The sequence below is a fragment of the Sinocyclocheilus grahami genome, unplaced genomic scaffold (assembly GCF_001515645.1).
Source record: "Sinocyclocheilus grahami isolate Dianchi unplaced genomic scaffold, SAMN03320097.WGS_v1.1 scaffold3.1, whole genome shotgun sequence".
NCBI lineage: Eukaryota > Metazoa > Chordata > Actinopteri > Cypriniformes > Cyprinidae > Sinocyclocheilus > Sinocyclocheilus grahami.
Window position 1 is genome coordinate 4,722,107 of NW_015505182.1, and position 19,180 is coordinate 4,741,286.

Consider the following 19,180-nt stretch of genomic DNA (forward strand, 5'->3'; position numbering starts at 1 on the left):
TAATTTGAGTGATGACAGATATTATGGGAGTGGCTTGGTGGAGCGCAGGAGATGCAGATAACATGATCTTGACCCTTAAGGAACTTTAATTAATGCTGTCGCATAACAAATCTGTTTCAAAGATAACATTTAATGAATTGCTAATTACAACATTGAAATAAAATGTAAAGCCTGTACAAATACTAGAAATCGTGAATATAAATAATTGGAAATTTTTTTTCAATAAAATAAAATCAGTGCACATTTCATTTATCTATTACAACATTTATGTAGTTTTGTTCGCTTGGCTGTTTCCTTATAAAAGTCCCAAAATTTGTCAAGTTTTTCCTGAACTTGAGCCCAGATCTAATATTGTGCTCATCTGTGGGTGTGCTAATGAACATTTTGTACTCAAATCCTCCGTGCCAATGAGTTGCTTCCAGTGTGCCCTCTGATCTGGGTGTAACACTACGTGCCTGTGGGTGAATGTATTATGTTCAATATAAATGTGTCCCTCTTTCAAGCTTCAACTGAATATGACATTTCAGTATTGCTTTGTCTATTTTAATTTTGTAATATGATATAAATAAACCCCTAAATAGCTGAAAGCCAGATTCAACGCCAAGCATAAGATTTTTGAAAAATGCAAGCCTTAAAAAATGCCAATACTCACTGTTGCTCAAAATGTGGAACAAAGTACTAAAACGTAATACCTCTTATATGCCCATTTAGGGAAACTTGGTACGTATTTGATTTTCTTTTACTTGCAAAGTAATGTCTTTCAGTACTGCCTACATAAATGATTGTTTCAGAAATCTAATGCCCTTGTCACTTGTTTTTGTAAGCATTTGTATTATATAAAACTTTTGCCTTTTTGGCATCTTGATAAATCGAAGTGGTTCCTGATTAAAGTATATGCCTTTGACATGTGGTTTCAGTTTTCATTTATCACGTTATTTTCAAATTATATGCAACATATGGAATAACTTCATGGCAGCTCTCGGGTTAAAAATACTTCTGTGACAATTTTTTCACAGTAGAGAGAAATATCATGAAATATAAAATGCAATCCGTAAAGCTGTGTTAAAATGACTGAATCACACATTAATGGAATAGTTTAAAATGAAAATGTGCTGTAAAGGTACTCACTCTCAGCCCAGCCAAGATGTAGATGAGTTTGTTTCTTCTTTGAAACTGATTTGGAGAAATGTAGCATTACATCACTTGCTCACCAGTGGATCCTCTGCAGTGAATGGGTGCCGTCAGAATCCAAACAGCTGATAAAAACATTTACTCGACTCCAGTCCATCAATTAATGTCGTGTCAAGTGAAAAGCTGTGGATTATTTTCATGTTTTTATCAGTTGCTCAGTCTGACAGCACCCATTCACTGCATTGATGAGCAAGCAATGAAATTTTATTTCTCCAAATCTGGAAATCTTTAGTGTCCTGAGTGTTTTTCAGCCAATTTTGGGGTGTTTAATTCTTTTAAAACAAAAGCGAACCACAATGATTTTCTGTTACAAAGCTTTTTATTAAGATGTATTTTCATAATTTCTTCATGTTTCTTTTATTAAATTTTTTTTTTTACAGTAGTTAATGTGCAATTTTCTTTCTCGTTGGGTCACAGTAAAGGAATTCACAACGTTATTGGCACTTGGAACACAGAGGAAACACTGGCATGTACTCGGGGTGGGGTGGAGGGTACAGAGGGGTTTTGACATCAGTAGACGCTACTGCATTTGTTTCTGGGGAATAACATCTCATGCTGTGAGTGCACAACTAACAATCAAACTTCATTAGTGTTTCTATGTATAATGTACAGTATATATATAGATTTGTATTTATATATGTATATTCATATATCTATACTGGAAAAAAAAAATAGCTGCAGGATCCCTGCGGCCACACCAGAGATATTCTCTCAGGAGCCATGCTGATGGAGCTCCCCGGCCCCTGGTGAGGTATGAATCTACAACATTCCATATTCAAAGTTGCCTCCATTTACATCTATTTCCCATAACACCATGTTCAAACAAATCTGAAGGGCAGCACCTCGAGGAGTCTCCTGCATCACATGACCTGTATCAGGGCACAGGGGCCAGGGAGGTATGGCTGAAGGTGTCAGGAGGTAGATCCACACACCTGCTTGTGTGTACGCACATGCATTGGTCTCTGGTGGGCAGGGATGTACAAAGAGCAATATATGTTTTGAAATCTGTAAGAAGTCTTTGAGGTTTCCGGCAGCGCAGAAGCGCACAGAAAGGTGAAGTACATGGAGCGGCGTGCCGCAGCAGAGAGAGAGGAGTGTGTTTATACTGGAGGAGAGAACGCTGGAAAGATGAAATAAGATTAACAGGCTGATAGACATCTTATTAAAAGGATAAAATGTACAAGATATCAGTTTAGGAGAGGTATACGTCTTCATCCGAGGCTTTTTGATTGCATCTGTCATTGTTTTTCCTGTGTTTGCGCCTCTTCTGTCTCCCTAGAACTGTGAGGTGGAGTGAGCTTGGATATTTCTAGCATAAGTTGTTCACAAAGAACACGTTCTTGCACATAAAAATTTAGTGCTGAGAAATGAAACAGAACAGAGCATCGAAATGTGCTTTTTAAGGTAAAACGCTCAAACTAGTAGAACTATCCGCATCTAATTTAAATTCCAATACATATATTGAAGGCCAGTTTCTTTAAAATGTCAACAAAAATCTAACAAATGTTGAACCTGGAAATTAGTGCATATTTAATTACATAATGCCTCTTATGATAACAATAATATTCCACAAAACAATGAACCGGTGAAGAATGGTGCAATTTATGATTTAAATTTATACCTTATTCACTAGTGGTGTCTTGCCTTAAAAGTTGAACTTGCCTTAACTGTCAAACGACTTCTTTTTGTTTGTTTTGTTCTTGGATGCACAAGATGCTGAAAAAGCAAGATGCATCACAGTGCTCAAAGACATCTGCCTAGTGCATGTTTACATAGGGCTGTTTTTTTTTCATTTAACTGTGCCCTGTGTGAACCAGTCCTAAGACTCAGAATTAAAGATATCTAACATGAAAAAAATTATAAAAATAGATACAATAGTCCCCGGTGCTCAATCGAAAGAGTGAGGGAGCTCAAGGTGCTAAGACAGGGGTCTTCAACTTATTTTCAGGCCAAGCACCCCTGATAGCTATTAGATAGAAATCCTGATAGCTATTCACAAATCCCTATTTTGGTTGTTTGTTAATAAAGTGTCATATTAAGTATCAAATGTTTTGATCGTCACATTGGTAAACATCAGCAGAGACAATTTACTCTAGTTCTGAATAAATGCAATAACATTTCCTTATATTTGGCAGTTCAAACACAATTTAAACACCGTTGGCAAGGGATTATTAAATTAAAGATCATGTCAAATTACAAGAGTTTTCTAAATCTTTGCTGTCCCTTAATGGTCAAGAGAAGTAACTGCATGGCAGTTTCCTTCTCTACCTGCAGCATTTATCAACTCCGACACCAGGTGGCACCATGTGCCATTCAACATCAAAAGTCATCTGCACCAGTAAACTAATTCAGTAACAAAAATTATACTTCTTTAAGACAGAAAGAAGTAATAATATAGCTTGCAGTGCACATAGACCGCAACTCCCTACTTCTATGCTGCTTCAACCTCATCCACCCTTTAAAAATGTCATTTTAATACAGTGCATACCCTCTTAAGGCCCTCATATGCAAAGCAAAAATGTATAGCGCTTCTCTTGCTCCTAGCTACTGTAAATTGCATGATGTTCCTTTACAAAGCACTTGGCAACTCTACAGTCTATGTTAAAAATTAGTAGCATCTCAATGGCCAAGCACTATTCTAGATTTGAACAAAAAATCATAGGTAATAAGAACAAAGGTATGGTTTGTCATGCATTTTATTCCTCTTTTTTTTTTTATTATTTTTTTTTTTTTTAAGTTTTCAGTTTATGTCTCAAAGCGTCCGAAGCATAACCTCATTTGTTCTGTTTGACGTTAGGGCTGGGCGATATGGGCAAAAATTCATATCTCTGTATTTTTTGGCCGATCTCTGTATTTTCATTTTTGTATTTGTATTTATAAAAAAATCTGCTAAAATAAGCATTTTTATCAGGCTCCTATGTTTAGGTTCAGTTATTTCACTTTAATTGCATAGAAAAGGACCTACACATTGCCATTAGAGTAAAATCACTGAACCTAAACATAGGCATAAAAATGCTCAGTTTAGATGAAAATTTCAGATGGCACTTAAGAGGCTTTTGCATATACATACATATATATATATATATATATATATATATATATATATATATTTCACTTACTTCCCAATGTTCTCCAACAAAACAATACATATTAAAGGCTATGAAAACATTGCAATCTAAAAAAAATAAGGCTTTTAAAGTGGAAGTTGAATTCACTAAACTAAAAATGAGAACAAAAGCACAGAGTTGTGTTAGGCTACTTTGATTACCCCATTACAGTCACTTTACAGTCAGTGCTATCACAAAAATAGACTTTTAGGCTACTTGTAGGTTTAAAATTCTACATGTCACATTTATTGTACAACAACAAATATTTCAGCTAAATGTATATTTTAGTCAGAATTATTGCACTTCTATTTATTAATTGAGCTGTCTGTTTGACGCGCATGCGTGCGGCGCCGCTCATTCACTGAAGTCTGTGAAGTTTAGCGGAGAATCCCAAAGCAGAAGGCTCATGCACTCCTGACAGCAAAATGGAAATATTTCCATGACTTTATAACATTTACAAATGGAGAATATACCTGTGAAATGTAAGTTATGCATTCAGGAAGACAGTACATCTCAAACACAGTAAACAGCGCGAGTAGCCTATGTCAGCGGCACATGCAGCCTTTCTGTCAGAGCATCTGACGGGCCGAGCCGCTTAAACTATGCGAAACTATAAACTATACCATGTCTTACCAGTTTTTAAAGGTCTTAATATGAAGCTTGTCCCATGCTTAGAACAAATTGGATTATGCACGTTCTCCGCAGCAGCTCAGTCTGTGTCCTCCGCTATATTTTCAGATGCGCTCGTATCAAACTACTGTATATCCATATAAACGGTATTGCCTCATATCAAATCGCTTATAAAGAAAATATCGATATATTGTACAAACTCGATATACCGCCCAGCCCTATTTGACGTAGATGATTCATTAGTATAACATACTAATAATACTGGAAGTTTAATTGCTAAATGAAAGGATTTTGCATGAAAGAGGGTTGAGGGTCAGGGGTTGAGATTCTACACGGGGTAAATCCACTAAAGTTCATCGAGTTCAGCGCACATTGTGTCCCCAATCTCGCCAATGCACCACTGAGCAGAACATATTAAGAAGTGATTCATGGGTTGAAAACATCACAAATCCAGCCCTCATGAACATGCATGCTTCCTAAAAAAAACCTCCTGGTCCCTCCCTTATCAAGCTGTACATCAGAGGATCAGCTCCATGTACATTCTAACAGGGATGAAGAAATGTTGACCGCTGTTATCTTTCTTTTTCTCTTTCATTGCGTTTCAAAAGGTGCAATGAGGAACAGTCCACCACAAAGCCATATTTATGCAGTCACCATCAATCACATTTATCCGTTTTTTGGACAATAGGATGCTAAACACACACACACACACACACACACCCCAACACACTAGTATAATTGTGTTCACATGTTGCAGTGTTCACTTTACATTTAACAAGTAACCCAAATATGGCCTTAAAGACAATATAAAATGACATTCGTAATACATTTTAATTGCACAATGTTTTAGAATATGTTGAATATAATTACACAATGAATATGAGATATTAATGTCAGAATATAATTACACAATGTTTTGAATATTTAGTGAGAAACAAAAATGTAGGGCATTGAAACTAAAGTTTTATACACAAACTGAGGGTGGGCGATATACCGTTAGACACGATTAACCGGTAGAATTTTGTCAATTGGTAGAGATTTTCAACTATCGTCTCTATCGCGGTTACATGCTCACGGGAAATTACAGTGCTATGTGGTCATGAAAACATATCGTTTGCACACGTTTTTAAGCATTGCAGTTTAAAAACAAGTGATTTTAAGCCATTTAAATGCCATCAGCAGCGAAAGTGAAGTCATTTCGCTATATTATGCGCGCACTGTTTTTGAGCGCTGTCAGAAAGGCACACGCACGTGAAGACACTGCTCATAGAGCGAGCGAGTATTGAACGGAGTTATTTTTGCCACTGTATAGGCCTTGAACGGTTTAATACACACACTTCTATGTGCCCATCAAAATGCCCATCTATGCAAGTATCCTCGTAAACAGTAATTTAAGTGAAAGCAAACAGCTGAGAAAGAAAACACAGTAGCACTTTCTATGAAGCCCATATTTATAATACATTATAAGGGTATTCTTAAAGGCATTATAATGAATGCATAATGCATTATAAAAAACCTTATAATATGCTTCATCATCTTATGAATATTCATAAGAACAGTTTTAATGTTTTATATTTACTTATTTGTGGTTATAGCTTTTAAGAGTATGATGATTTATAACGCAGTGAACATGTTGCATCCACTTAAGTTGCAATGGATTATATTTCTCATAGTTATAATGTATTATAAGTCTCACATCTTGCCATCTTTCTTATGCTACTTTACTTAAAGCAATCAAAGACCACTTATAAGTATAATAATAATAATAATTTTTTTTTTCCTCAAACAGCCATAAGATCAGATATCAGATCAGATGAATGTGTAATATGACACATTTGCTTTGACCTATTTTTATTGTAATATCAGTTTGATTATTTTGATGGTACCGTTTAAACAGCTGTTGATAAGTAACTCTGCAACTACAAGTCAACTAGCAGTCATTGGAGTATTAGTAGTATGTCTGCTAAATATATGCTAACAATTTATTTTGATGGTTCCCCAACAAACAAACTGACTATAAGTAACTTTGCATGTATGTAAAATATATTAAGTATACTTATATTAAGTATGTCAACATTCTACATACCCTAACCTTAACCTAAGCCTACTAATACTCTAATTAGAGTTAGTTGATATGTAGTTGCAAAGTTTCTTATAGTCAATAGACTAAGGGGACCATCAAAAATAACTAGCTCACATCAAAATTAATATTAGCCTCATAGGGAACACTCAAATAACACTCCACACCTAACCACTTACAAGATGTAAGATACTGTGCAGATCTTAAATAAACAATGTCAAGATATATAGTCCATTATAAATGTAAAAGTAGATTTATTATGGTGTTCATTGTGTGTTATAAATAATCATAATCTTAAAAGTTATAACCACAAATACGTAAGCATTATAATGTATTATAATTGTTGTTATGATTATTTATAAGATGATAACAGATTACAAGTTTTTTTTTTTATAATGCATTATGCATTCATTATAATGCCTTAAGAATACCCTTATAATGTATTATAATTGTTGTTATGATTATTTATATGATATAACAGATTACAAGTTTTTTTTTTATAATGCATTATGCATTCATTATAATGCCTTAAGAATACCCTTATAATGTATTATAAATATGGACTTCATAGAAAGTGTCACCGAAAACACGTGTAACAATATATTGGATCCGGGCAGCTCTTAAAGTGACAGCAGTCTAATATTCCTGGTGTCTGCCATTCATGTTAATCAAACAACAAAAGACAGAAAATCTCCTACTGCTCTTGACTATATCACGTTTGCAACTTTAATAAGTAGAGATATACATATAATTTTTTTATTATTATTATTATTATTTAGGCTAGTATTAATTTTTTGTGATACTGACACTGGTGACAAAAATTATGTAATTTCTATGGTATCAAAAATGTTGATATCATAAACACCTTATTTAAAGCAAAGTATCTTGATGTATATCATTAACATGAAATAAAATTACTCGTATCGTGATATAAGATTTTGGTCATATCGCCCACCACTACTATAAACCCCAAGAAATGTGTAATAAGACAGAAAATAGGATCAATTTTGACTTCATGTTAACTCTTCAATGAAGAAGCAAATCCAAAGAAGGCAAATCAGATGAGATTCAATGTGAGCTGATGGTTTGTTTAGTCAAAGCGTACCGTTTGATGCCTCCATTTGGGAAATGGCTCACTGCACCAGTTGTGTGTTTAAGTGTGTGTGTGTGTGAGAGAGCATCCATCTCCTCACCAATACATTCCCTCCCCTCTCTGCTTGCGTCTGCACTGTATGTCTCCCTCTCTGTCAGACAAAAACAAACAGAGCTCTCTGATCTCTGCATACGCACATACCAATCACCCACCAACCAACCAACACACACACAATGCACATATTCCAGAGTCATCCACCAACACCACCCACGCACCCTCTCTCAGATGTGCATTTGGCACAAAAAAAGACTTAAATTTGAACACGTACACACAAACAAATGCACACATAAAAAGCATGCCTCTGGCACACACTCTCGCTTTCCTGTCAGCCTCCTCACATGAATGCACAGGCATTAGCACGTGTGTCTCTAAAAATGGAAATGAAACTAAGAGGCTCAAACTCTGAGGAAAAGTAGCGGAGCACACCAGCAAGCATGCATGCATGCATACAGGATCATCCAGGCATTCCATGCCCTCCCCTTCCTGCAATTTCTTTCACTTCTCCGTTGCAGACTGGCTGTGTAAGACTCCCGGGCACGAACTTCCACTATTTAAGGCAGTGCTGAACAATCCAGTTCAGATTTCTGTGCAAAAATCTCATTCTCATCCTATCGTACTCTGATTAAGACTTGGTGCAGTCTCTTAGGATCGTACCACGTGGCTTAGAGGTATAAGTCTTTTGTCCCCTGGCCCAGTGCAGTGTATTGACAAAAACCTTTTTTTTTTTATTAATTTTTTAAATAAAAGGGTTTATAATTTTTGTTTTAAATCAATGGTTCACCCACAAACTGTTTTTAGTGATTATTTTATGATTTTAGAATTATAACAATTTTGAAATTGTATTATGCATTTTGAGCAATATCTTTTCCTTTTTTTTAGTCCATACAATAGAAGTCAATGGTCACCAAATTGGTTTTGGTACCAACATTCTTCAAAATACCTTCTTTTGTGTTTCACAAAATAAAGAAAGTCTTACAGATTTGGAATGGCATGGATGGGTGAGTAGATGACGACAATTTTCATTTTTGGGTGAACTATCATTTTAAATGTAGAGGTTAGAAATGGAAAAATAAAATGTAAACATTTAAAACCCACGAATAACATGCTTTTGGATTGGGATGATCTTGTCCAAATCACAGCCTTTCTTCAACCATAATCATTAATTCAAACAATCTAGTCCACATTTCATGACATAAGTGTGCTTAAAACATCTGAAGATGCAGGTCATACTTTGGGAATCTAATTTTAACACATCCTTAAATATTTTAAGAGTGCAACTACACTTTAAATGACATGGTAACTTTCTTTCATCTCTAAATCTTGGGTTACAACAGCTCTTCATTGGCATTACAGACTTCAAGAATTTCTCTCTGAAACCCGAAAACCATCAAGAGAGACTTGAAAACTGACTTTTCAAATCCACATTAAAAACAGACTACAATACAGCTTCCACTCTCAGAGTGGTCTTTAGTGGTTTGGAAACACCGTAGCTGGGGCACTGATGCCTGTTCAGTGCCAATCTCTAATACTGCACTCATCAGAGCGTTTAGTGCATCTCTTGTCAGAGGCGCTGAGGCGTAGCATGCACCACGCTTGTGCGATCGGTGCATGAAGCAGTCATCTGTGAGATACGGCACTTCAAAAACTACCATCTGCAGCCTCCATACACACACATTTACACAGCACACAGACGCCTACGTTATGTGTTGTCTATACAAAACTACTTAGAACATAAAGACACATTTAAAAGGCCTTAATGATTTTTAAGCTTGTGGGAGTGTTTTAGGGTTTCCTTTGGAGATATTTGATGGTGAAAACTTGTGGCGATTGGATTAAACTAAACTAAAGTAACAATATTAAGCCTTGGTAATATACCAAAATAAAATGCTTAAAATAGATTTTGGATTTTGCTAATGCAAAAACGTGGAAAACAATTCACTATTCATTGATTCAAAAGGTGCACAGCTCTTGCACAGACTCTCTCTATCAAAACACAACAGTAGTTTCAGATATAGCAAAACAGATTAATCTGCCCCTTACTACAGTAATTCATTACAATCATAAATGATACACTGCCTCTCTTGGGATACTTGGCAAGACAAAAAGTGGAAAAGTTGGCCTTTTTTTTTTTTTACAAATGTTGTTCGAATATTTAAAAAAATTCATTTAAAAGAAGAAAAAATTTAAGGTGTCTGTGTTAAAGGTGTTTGTGCAAAAAGAGGAAATGGGGTCCAGAAAGCAGATATACAGCCACTAAATATTAACAGATGAATACAATCTTATGTCCAGCAACATTAACTTCTGGATTCTCCAAAAAGATACATTCAGAATCATGACAGTGTTTTCAGACTGGATAAGAGCTTCCAGACACCATTTCCCCTTCAACTCACAACAAATGGCCCCAGAGGTCCCTCCTTTTCAGGAATGTGTTTCTGCAGTATGACAAGGAGGGCCTCAAGGTACAATCAAAAAAAAAAAATCTACAAGGAAATAACCTGTTTCAAATCTACAAGGAAATAAAAAATGACCAGCTTCTGAAGTGGGATTCAACAAGAGTCTTCATAAAGATACACTTCATTGTTCCCAGATGACATCAACGCCCAAGGTGAGACTGGGATAAGATGGAGGAGTGGAAGAGGAAAGAATAGCTGAAGCACGGTAGTGTTACTCACTAAAACAAGCTGTTACCGTCCCCGCTCACACCTTGCAGTGCATCTGTAGATGACTGGCCAGATTCAGAGGCTGTACCACCTTCTAGGGATCCTGTTTCAAAAGCATGCTCCACAGCCAGGCCATCAGACTCCATTTTGGCAGCGTCCGGAAGAAAGTTGGCATATGCGTCACTTTCTGCCATCAGAAGCTTCAGTTTCGGAATCCAGCTCTTGCGTACCACACGCCGTGCATTAGTGCACATGTCTGCAGCGATCGCGTTCATTTCACTCTCTTTGAAACTAGGAGCAAAGTTCTGGCAGTAAACTAGAAATAAAGAGAACAAAAAGAAAAACTTTTACTATCATTAGTTTATTATGCACTTTTAACACAAAGCTATTTTGAATAATGCTTAAAAACTCAATGTAGATCAAACTTTTTGACCACAACTTACACTTAACAGCATGGAGAACCCGACTGTCGAGTGGCTTGCGGTTGGGGTCATTTGTGGAGGACCGAATGCCTGTCCCACAGCTGTTTGCAAGGGTGCTTCTACAGGTAAAATAAAGGATGATACACTTTAAAAAGAAACACAAAAATGAGACATGCACATTGCAAGAGCAATTGGGATTCCAAACCAAGAAAACTTATTTCATCAAAACTAAATAATTGGTCAAGTTCCCATTAACAAGTTTTTTTTTTTTTTTGAAGAGCTATTTCACTCCAAAAATGTACATTTCTTTTTCTGAAAGAAAATGAAAATGTTTCATTTTCTCTCATATCATTCCAAACAGTATGACAATTAACTTTCACTGTATGGGAAAAAGCAACTTGGACATTAGGCTAAACATCTCCATTCTGAGTAAAGCAAGTCATAAGGGTGACTAAGAATTTTTTTTTTTTTGTATGAACAATTTCTATAAATACTAATTACAATTTTTTATTTCCTGCTGAATAAAAGGTCAAAAACTTCACTCACCGGTCAAAAAAGGCAGCAAGGAGCCGCCTGAGCAACACTTTGTGGCGTGTGCCTGCACTAACGTGGCAGTTCATCAGCTGAGCACGTGAAATAAAAACACTGGTGCCTGTTACTAGCTCCAGTTTCTCAGCAGGGTCACCTTCTTCATAGAGTTTAGGATGACAGCGGTTTCCGATCTGTGCAATGAGCTCAGTGGGAAGAGAGGCCAGATCTTGCCTCACTCGAACTCCTCTTCCCCTTGATTCAACTGTGAGGTGGTCTGGTAGTGATTCCACTCGTTCGCTGGCTGAACCAAGATTACAATGGGGGAAGAGATATTTTAAAATAAAAAACAATATATTAGCTCTAAACAGCCCATAAAGCTGCAGATAAATAACTAAAAAGATATTTAATATGCATGTCAAATGAATTTATCTCCCTCCGAGTTATTTTTTTTTTTGCAAATATGTTTTCTTGTACGTGCTTTTTATATATATTTTGTTTTGAATTTATTCTTTGGGGAAAGTAAACGGAAGAGCAATGATGAAAAGAAATTGCAAGTTTAACCTATTGTTTATAGTATATGTAATTTTGACTTCTGAGTAACAAAAAATATCTTTAAAAAATACGTTTAAAAAGATCTACATTGAGCAAATGCTGTATTTTCTTTGTTTTGATGTCTGGTTATTACTTTTCACAATTCCTATTGATGGAGTTCCTCAGGGCTCAATACTTGGCCAAAATTTTTTCCCCAGAATTTCACTACACACTGTAGTCTTTTATCACAATATGGTGTTAGTGTCAGGTAATAAATCTAACTGATAAGTATTAGCAACCCATCAATGAAAGCAAATTTTAGTTTTCTTACCCGTTGCCCCTACATTCAACATGCTATACATAGTGTACATATTACAGATTTGTCTGTACTGTTCTTCTGTGGTTTCGTCTGTGATTTCCTCTTCTTCATCATCGTCATGGTAAGAGATCGGCGAATCACTGGTGTACATGCTGGGTGTGCCTGGACTGGTGCCTTCCGGTGTGCTACTGCTGTTGTTGTTATTGTTGTTGCTATTAGTGGTACCACTTCCACCCAATAAGGCTCCACTTTGAGGCGGTGCCCCTCCTGTGCTCCGTGCCACCTCATGCGAATAGCGGGCTGCTTTCCTCATACCTCCCCCTCCTCCACCTCCTTCACGGCTACCTCCCTCCCAAAGACGCTTAGCAACTGGAGTGCAAACCACTGAATATGATGATGCTTCTTGTTGGGGCTGCTGCTCTGTCTTCACTCTTGACACCAATGGAAGGGGTGTTAGGCAGGAAGCAGGTCGAGCTGTTGCCGTGGAGACTGCACCCCCTCCTACAGTACCACTTCCAGTTTGAGTAACAGGGCTCTGGGGTTCTGAGGGTGGTGTTTCTTCTGTGTGAAGGCCCTGCGAGTCACAACTTGGTGAGCTGACCTTTAGGAAGAACTCTGTGCCTTTTTCCATAATCTGCTGAATCTGTAGGAATCCTGCTGTGTACATTAAGAGAAACTGATCACCCAAGTTCATGCTAAGTCGGCCGGTGTAACAGAAGGAAAGGATCTGCTGGAAGCTCTGAGGCTGGACTGCTGGTGGTAACTCCACAACAAAGCTTTTACTTCCAGAGTTGAACAAATCTCGAAAGTAGGAGCTGCTGGCAGCCAGCACTGCCCGGTGGGCTTTAAATGTGTGACCCTTCACCACCACTGACACATCACAGTACAGTCCCTGAAGTCTCTGCTCATTAAGACACTCCAAGACATTGTTGCCAAAGTTGGGAATCGCCATCTGCAGCATCTGAGCCATATTGTAAAGCCCAGCACTACAGAGTCTGTGAAAAAAGAAAAAAAAACGAATTATTTTACCACAGTTCTTATAATAATGACCAATGGGCAGGGCCTGTAGAGAATCCACACCTACAAAAGGCTGCAGAAATATCTTCAGCTTTCTACAAAATTCAACTTGACATTCACATTTCCACACAGTCCCACGCCTCAAGTGTTTATTTTGCAGAATTCCATCAATTTTGCCAAAATCCCAACAGTGAGGAAAATGTGAAAAAGTGTGCAGATTCCATAAAGGCTGACCAATGGATATGGTGTATTCATACATAACTATAAATAATTTAATATTTTTTTTTAAGTAAAAAAAAAAGAAAAGAAAAAAGTGTTCTTTTTTCAAAAGAATCAAAAAAAGATAAAAAGCAGTAATACTGTGAAATATTGTTTACATTTAAAATAACGTTTCTATTTTAATAGAATGCAATTTATTCATGTGGTTGCAAAACTGAATTTTCAGCCGCCATTACTCCAGCCTTGTCAGTGTCACATCAAAATCATTCAAATATGATTTGCAGCTCAAAAGATAATTCTTCATGGTGAAAACATTTGTGCTGCTTAATATTTTTGGAGAAAAAAAAGGTGATATTTTTATGAATATAAAGTTTAAAAGACCAGCATTTATTTGAAATAAATACAGTCACTATTGATCACTTTAATTCATCCTTGCTGAACACAAACTTTTGCATGACTGTGCAGAATCATTCCTGTAGTGACAAAAAGTTGTCTTATGCACAATAATTTTAACAATGTGACTCTTAAATAAAGATTTCTGGAATCACCACACACACACACACACGCACACGCACACGCACGCACACTTGCAGTATATCATCATCTATTCTTATAAAACCATAGAGACACAGTGGTTGTCTCTGTTCTAACTCCAAGGTCAGTACATGCAGTCTCACAAACAACATCCCATGATGGCAAGTCCATTACAAAGAAACAGAAAATGCATACATTCTCCACAGGAAATTAGACAATGAACAAACGCAATAAATGTTGATACACATTCTTGCCTAGGACCATCCAGGGGTTATCTCTGGGTCACATGCAATTTATAATCCTACAGTCTATTATTTTTAGAATCATACAAACACTCTCTGCTCTTAAGGTCAACATGTACTTTCTAATAGGGATGCACCGAAATGAAAATTCTTGGCCGAAGCCGAAAAACCGAACAAAATTAAACACTGTGCTGAAGGCCGAATACCGTTTTTCGAGTTTTTTCCCCATGTATTTTGCCAATTTTTTTCACCATTGCATAAATTAAAAAGCCAAAATGTGCTTTTTACTGTTTTGTCTTGCTTTTCAAAGAAAAACAAATCAATTACAAAACAACAATTTAAAAATATTTAACACTGAACACTTTTAACATTCTAGCAGACACTATACCAACAAAGCACAATTGAACTTTAAATTAATACGTTTTTTTTTACTGTACAATTAAAAGCAGCCTTGCTGAGACGAGACTTATTTTAAAATATTAGAAATTATTACAAATCCTAATTTGAACACTATGTGTGAATGTTATAATAAATGTATTAAAACAGAGCTGTTGTAATGATTATCATTATTATTGTCTTACTATTTATTTTATTATACAGAACAGTAAAATTACAATACTAACATTTATGAATGTTGATAAGAGTTCTTGCTTTTTCTCAACTTTTATTTTGGAAGCAGACACTATACCAACAAAGCACAATTGAACTTTAAATTAATACGTTTTTTTTTACTGTACAATTAAAAGCAGCCTTGCTGAGACGAGACTTATTTTAAAATATTTGAAATTATTACAAATCCTAATTTGAACACTATGTGTGAATGTTATAATAAATGTATTAAAACAGAGCTGTTGTAATGATTATTATCATTATTATTGTCTTACTATTTATTTTATTATACAGAACAGTAAAATTACAATACTAACATTTATGAATGTTGATAAGAGTTCTTGCTTTTTCTCAACTTTTATTTTGGCGGAAACGCGCAGGAAGACCTCAATGCTTATTTTTGTTGACAACAGATTTATAAATGAGCCTCATTACGAATACGTCGTCTGTATCGCATTGTCACATGCCGTGTAAAAATTCATAAAAATGTGACAGAGCAACTGACGACTGTATCAGCGCTTTGGACTTTGAACCCTGGTTAACAAGCACATCCGCCGCGAGCTCGTACAGCGCTGTCAGAATACATGCAATGTGTGCGTGTATTAGAAAACATAACGTTCTGCAGTTTATTTACTAATTGTTTCTAGGGGTCATATATCAGGCATGAAATCATATTTGTATGTACTCTGTGTGACCAGCAACACTCACACCTCAAAAGTGCAGTTCCTTTTATACAAATACAGTGTTGTGTCAATCTGTCTGCTAAAGAGCACTTAACCTGCATCCTGCTTCACTTTCTATGCTTTCACTATTCCTCTATCCCTCCTTTTTCTAGCTTCTAGCCTGTGCTTTTCTGAACGATGTTCGAAACTTTGTATTGCTAGCACTTCTCGTGTTATTTTGCCTTACGACAAATTGCTTATTGTGTTCCTTATTTGTAAGTTGTTTTGGACAAAAGTGTCTGCTAAATCTTTACATGCAAAATGCAATATAGATCAGCTCAACACATTATCACTAGTATAAATGTATCTTACAAAATCTGTTAACAATTCTTAAAACTACTGAATTACTGAAATACAGTATGATCAGAAATCCCCACTAAAGGTGTACTGAGTCATTTCACTCCAACTTCTTGCTTTGTGTCTTTGTACAAAGGTTGATCAGGAGGTTAAAGCAATGCTTATAGGAAGCAGATCAAAGATTTGTCTGGCTGAGCAGTAAGGTTTTGTTCAGTAACAAAACATCTGCTTCCGTTCATACTCCTTTTAACCCTTAGGCCTACAATAATATTTTACGATAGATAGATACACACACACACACATATATATATATATATATATATGTATGTATGTATATATAATGTAGTCGCCACTTCAAGACAAAATTAACCTGTTGGAAATATTCTTATGCTGTTCTAAGAAAATGTAATAGAAATATTAATTTATTATAAGCACCAGCAGAAACTGTAGTAACTATATGCCATTTTGGAAAAAAGTTAATTTTCGGATTGTACCATCCTAATTTAAAGGGTTAAAGCTAGTTCCTTAGCTAACAGTAATCAAATTTTAAGAAACATAGTAAAATTACTAAAAACTTGGTCTAAGAGTAATCTTGTACTTTCGATTGTCGTTAATGTAATTACAGCTTCATGATCTATGCAGCGAAATGCCGTTTAATTCACCCAGACTATTTTCTTTGTATCACTCGCACAGCAATATTTCCCAATGGCATAATAACAGCAGTTTAATTAAAAACAATAAGGTAATAAATTAACAGTAGTTTGTGATCTCACTGTTGAGAGTCGGGCGCCGGTGTTTCTGTGATGTGGCGGCCGCGGCAGGGCTGCGGTACCCGGCGAGTGTGTGTGCCCCGCACCGCTGCCCAGCTGGACACGAGCTCCGGGCTGGCACGGGCCCCAGGGGGCAAAAAACTAAATTAAGAAATAATTCCCCAATTGCCTGGTTTCCACACTTGATAGGGCGACCAAAGAGCTAAAAGCTGCTCAGCCTTCAAAAATCCTGTCACCAAAATAGTCTGATAGATGAATTATTGAGGAGCCCACATCCGTTTCCCTCGCCCCCTCGGTGCCAGTGCAATGCTATGCAATGTCGGGCTGAGCTACAGCCCTTCACATACCATGATATCTATACCTAAAACGTTTTTATTCGCCCAGCAACATCCATATACATGCGTTATTATTATTATCACTCTCTCGCCGCAACCTTGCAAATCGCATGCAAATTAAGTAGTAGTCATAATTTGTATGCACGCGGCGCAATCATTGGGTTTCACATAAAATATTCTGTGGTTAAATTCTACTCCATTTTGGAGGAGGAGGAGGAAGGGGCTCGGCTCCATCTTTTCCCGACATCAACAGGTCATCTTGGGACAACTGCAGCAACCGGGGGGCGAGTCAGACTGATCCGCGAGACAAGACACCATATTAACCACTTGACGTCTGAAAGCAATGCACATTAATGCCCTCCTCCAGTACAAATCCCCAAATAGTCCAGAAACACGTGCCAACATTGCAAGCGATGTGTATGCATGGCTAAAAAGTTGGAAAATATAGACGGACGCATTGATGCAATACAAATCAAGCTCTCGGCAGCAAGTCATTGAAGTGGTTAAAGTTTCGCAAGCCCATCCCCCATCTAAAGCAATCGCACACCTTCACAAAACAATACCCCTATCCAAAAAATCCCCTCAAATCTTTCTCAATTACCCCCTGCCACAACAATAACTAAATTCGACCCCCTTGTTCAACCCACGTGGTTGCCCCTTGACCCTCTCGTGCATGCGTTAAAATACTCACCCCCTCACTTGCGATCTGCTGGTAAGTGTTTCAATGGAGGAGTCAGACGCTTTCTCTCTACGGGCAGCCATTCATCGCGAATGCACAGGCAACACGCCCGAGCGCAGAATTATCGAGGGGTGCATCATTCTGTCACCCCGGTTAGAGCACAGAGTCACCGATCACACACAGACCAAAATAAAGAAAGCTGTCTGAACGCCGATGCGTGCAACTCGCGCAGCGCGCTCTCCGTTGGGTCTGGTCTGTGCGTGCGGCAGTGCGGGGAAAGTGAGCTGCGCGGAGCGTCTAGACTCAGGTGAAGCCCTAGAGGGGTCTGGGACTCTGGGTGCTACGCGCACAGCATGCCAACTCGACTCCTCATGTCGCACTGGAGAAGTGTGCACTAAACAGCTCCACAATATGTCCATCACGTCGCTCTAATGGGGTCAAATGATATGGCGCGTAGGCAATGAGATCGAGCGTGACTAGATTAGATTAGATTAGATTGAATGTGCTATTAGTAGCTACAGAAACAACACAGGCTGTGCCACGACAGTAATGCTGCACACAGAAGGCATACTTTACGCAGATAATGTATTTATATAATTTTTGTTAAATATTACATATAAAATATACTATGATTATAGAAATTTAAAGATACGATTTCAAATTTCATATTTAAAATAGTTAAATATTTCTGAACTGTACATTGCTATTCTTGTCACGGAGCCGCTGCTCCAAGTCACAGTAAAAATGAAATGTTCAGTTTTAGTAAGCTTGAAGCTAAAGTTTGCGTAAATATTTATTTGTCCATCTGACAGTGAAAGTAAAGTGTGAACCTGGACCACAAAACCAGTCATAAGTAGCTCGGGAATATTTGTAGCAATAGCCAAAAATACATTGTAAGGGTCAAAATTATGGATTTTTCTTTTATGCCAAAAATAATTAATATATTAAGTAAAGATCATGTTCCAAGAAGATATTTTGTGCATTTCCTACCGTAAATATATAAAAACGTAGTTTTTGATTAGTAATATGCATTGCTAAGGACTTAATTTGGACAATTTGGAGGCGATTTTCTCAATATTTAGATTTTTTGCACCCTCAGATTCCAGATTTTCAAATAGTTGTATCTCGGCCA

The 19,180-nt window shown here is 37.0% G+C and overlaps 1 protein-coding gene across 2 annotated transcripts; it reads right to left on the minus strand.

The window, feature by feature from the left end:
• Positions 1-1,546: 1,546 nt before the first annotated feature.
• Positions 1,547-18,355, minus strand: LOC107571547 (nucleus accumbens-associated protein 1-like). Of its 2 annotated transcripts, none has more exons than XM_016257905.1 (6): positions 18,061-18,355; positions 12,637-13,619; positions 11,790-12,075; positions 11,265-11,362; positions 10,834-11,137; positions 1,547-2,311 (listed from the first exon to the last, which is right to left on the minus strand). In XM_016257905.1, the coding sequence occupies exons 1-6, from the start codon at positions 18,129-18,131 to the stop codon at positions 1,951-1,953; spliced, it is 2,103 nt and encodes a 700-aa protein (XP_016113391.1). In that variant the 5' UTR covers positions 18,132-18,355; the 3' UTR covers positions 1,547-1,950. The 2 variants fall into 2 exon arrangements, with proteins under 2 accessions (XP_016113391.1, XP_016113454.1); XM_016257968.1 differs by having other exon boundaries at positions 18,069-18,112.
• Between the last annotated feature and the right edge of the window lie 825 nt (positions 18,356-19,180).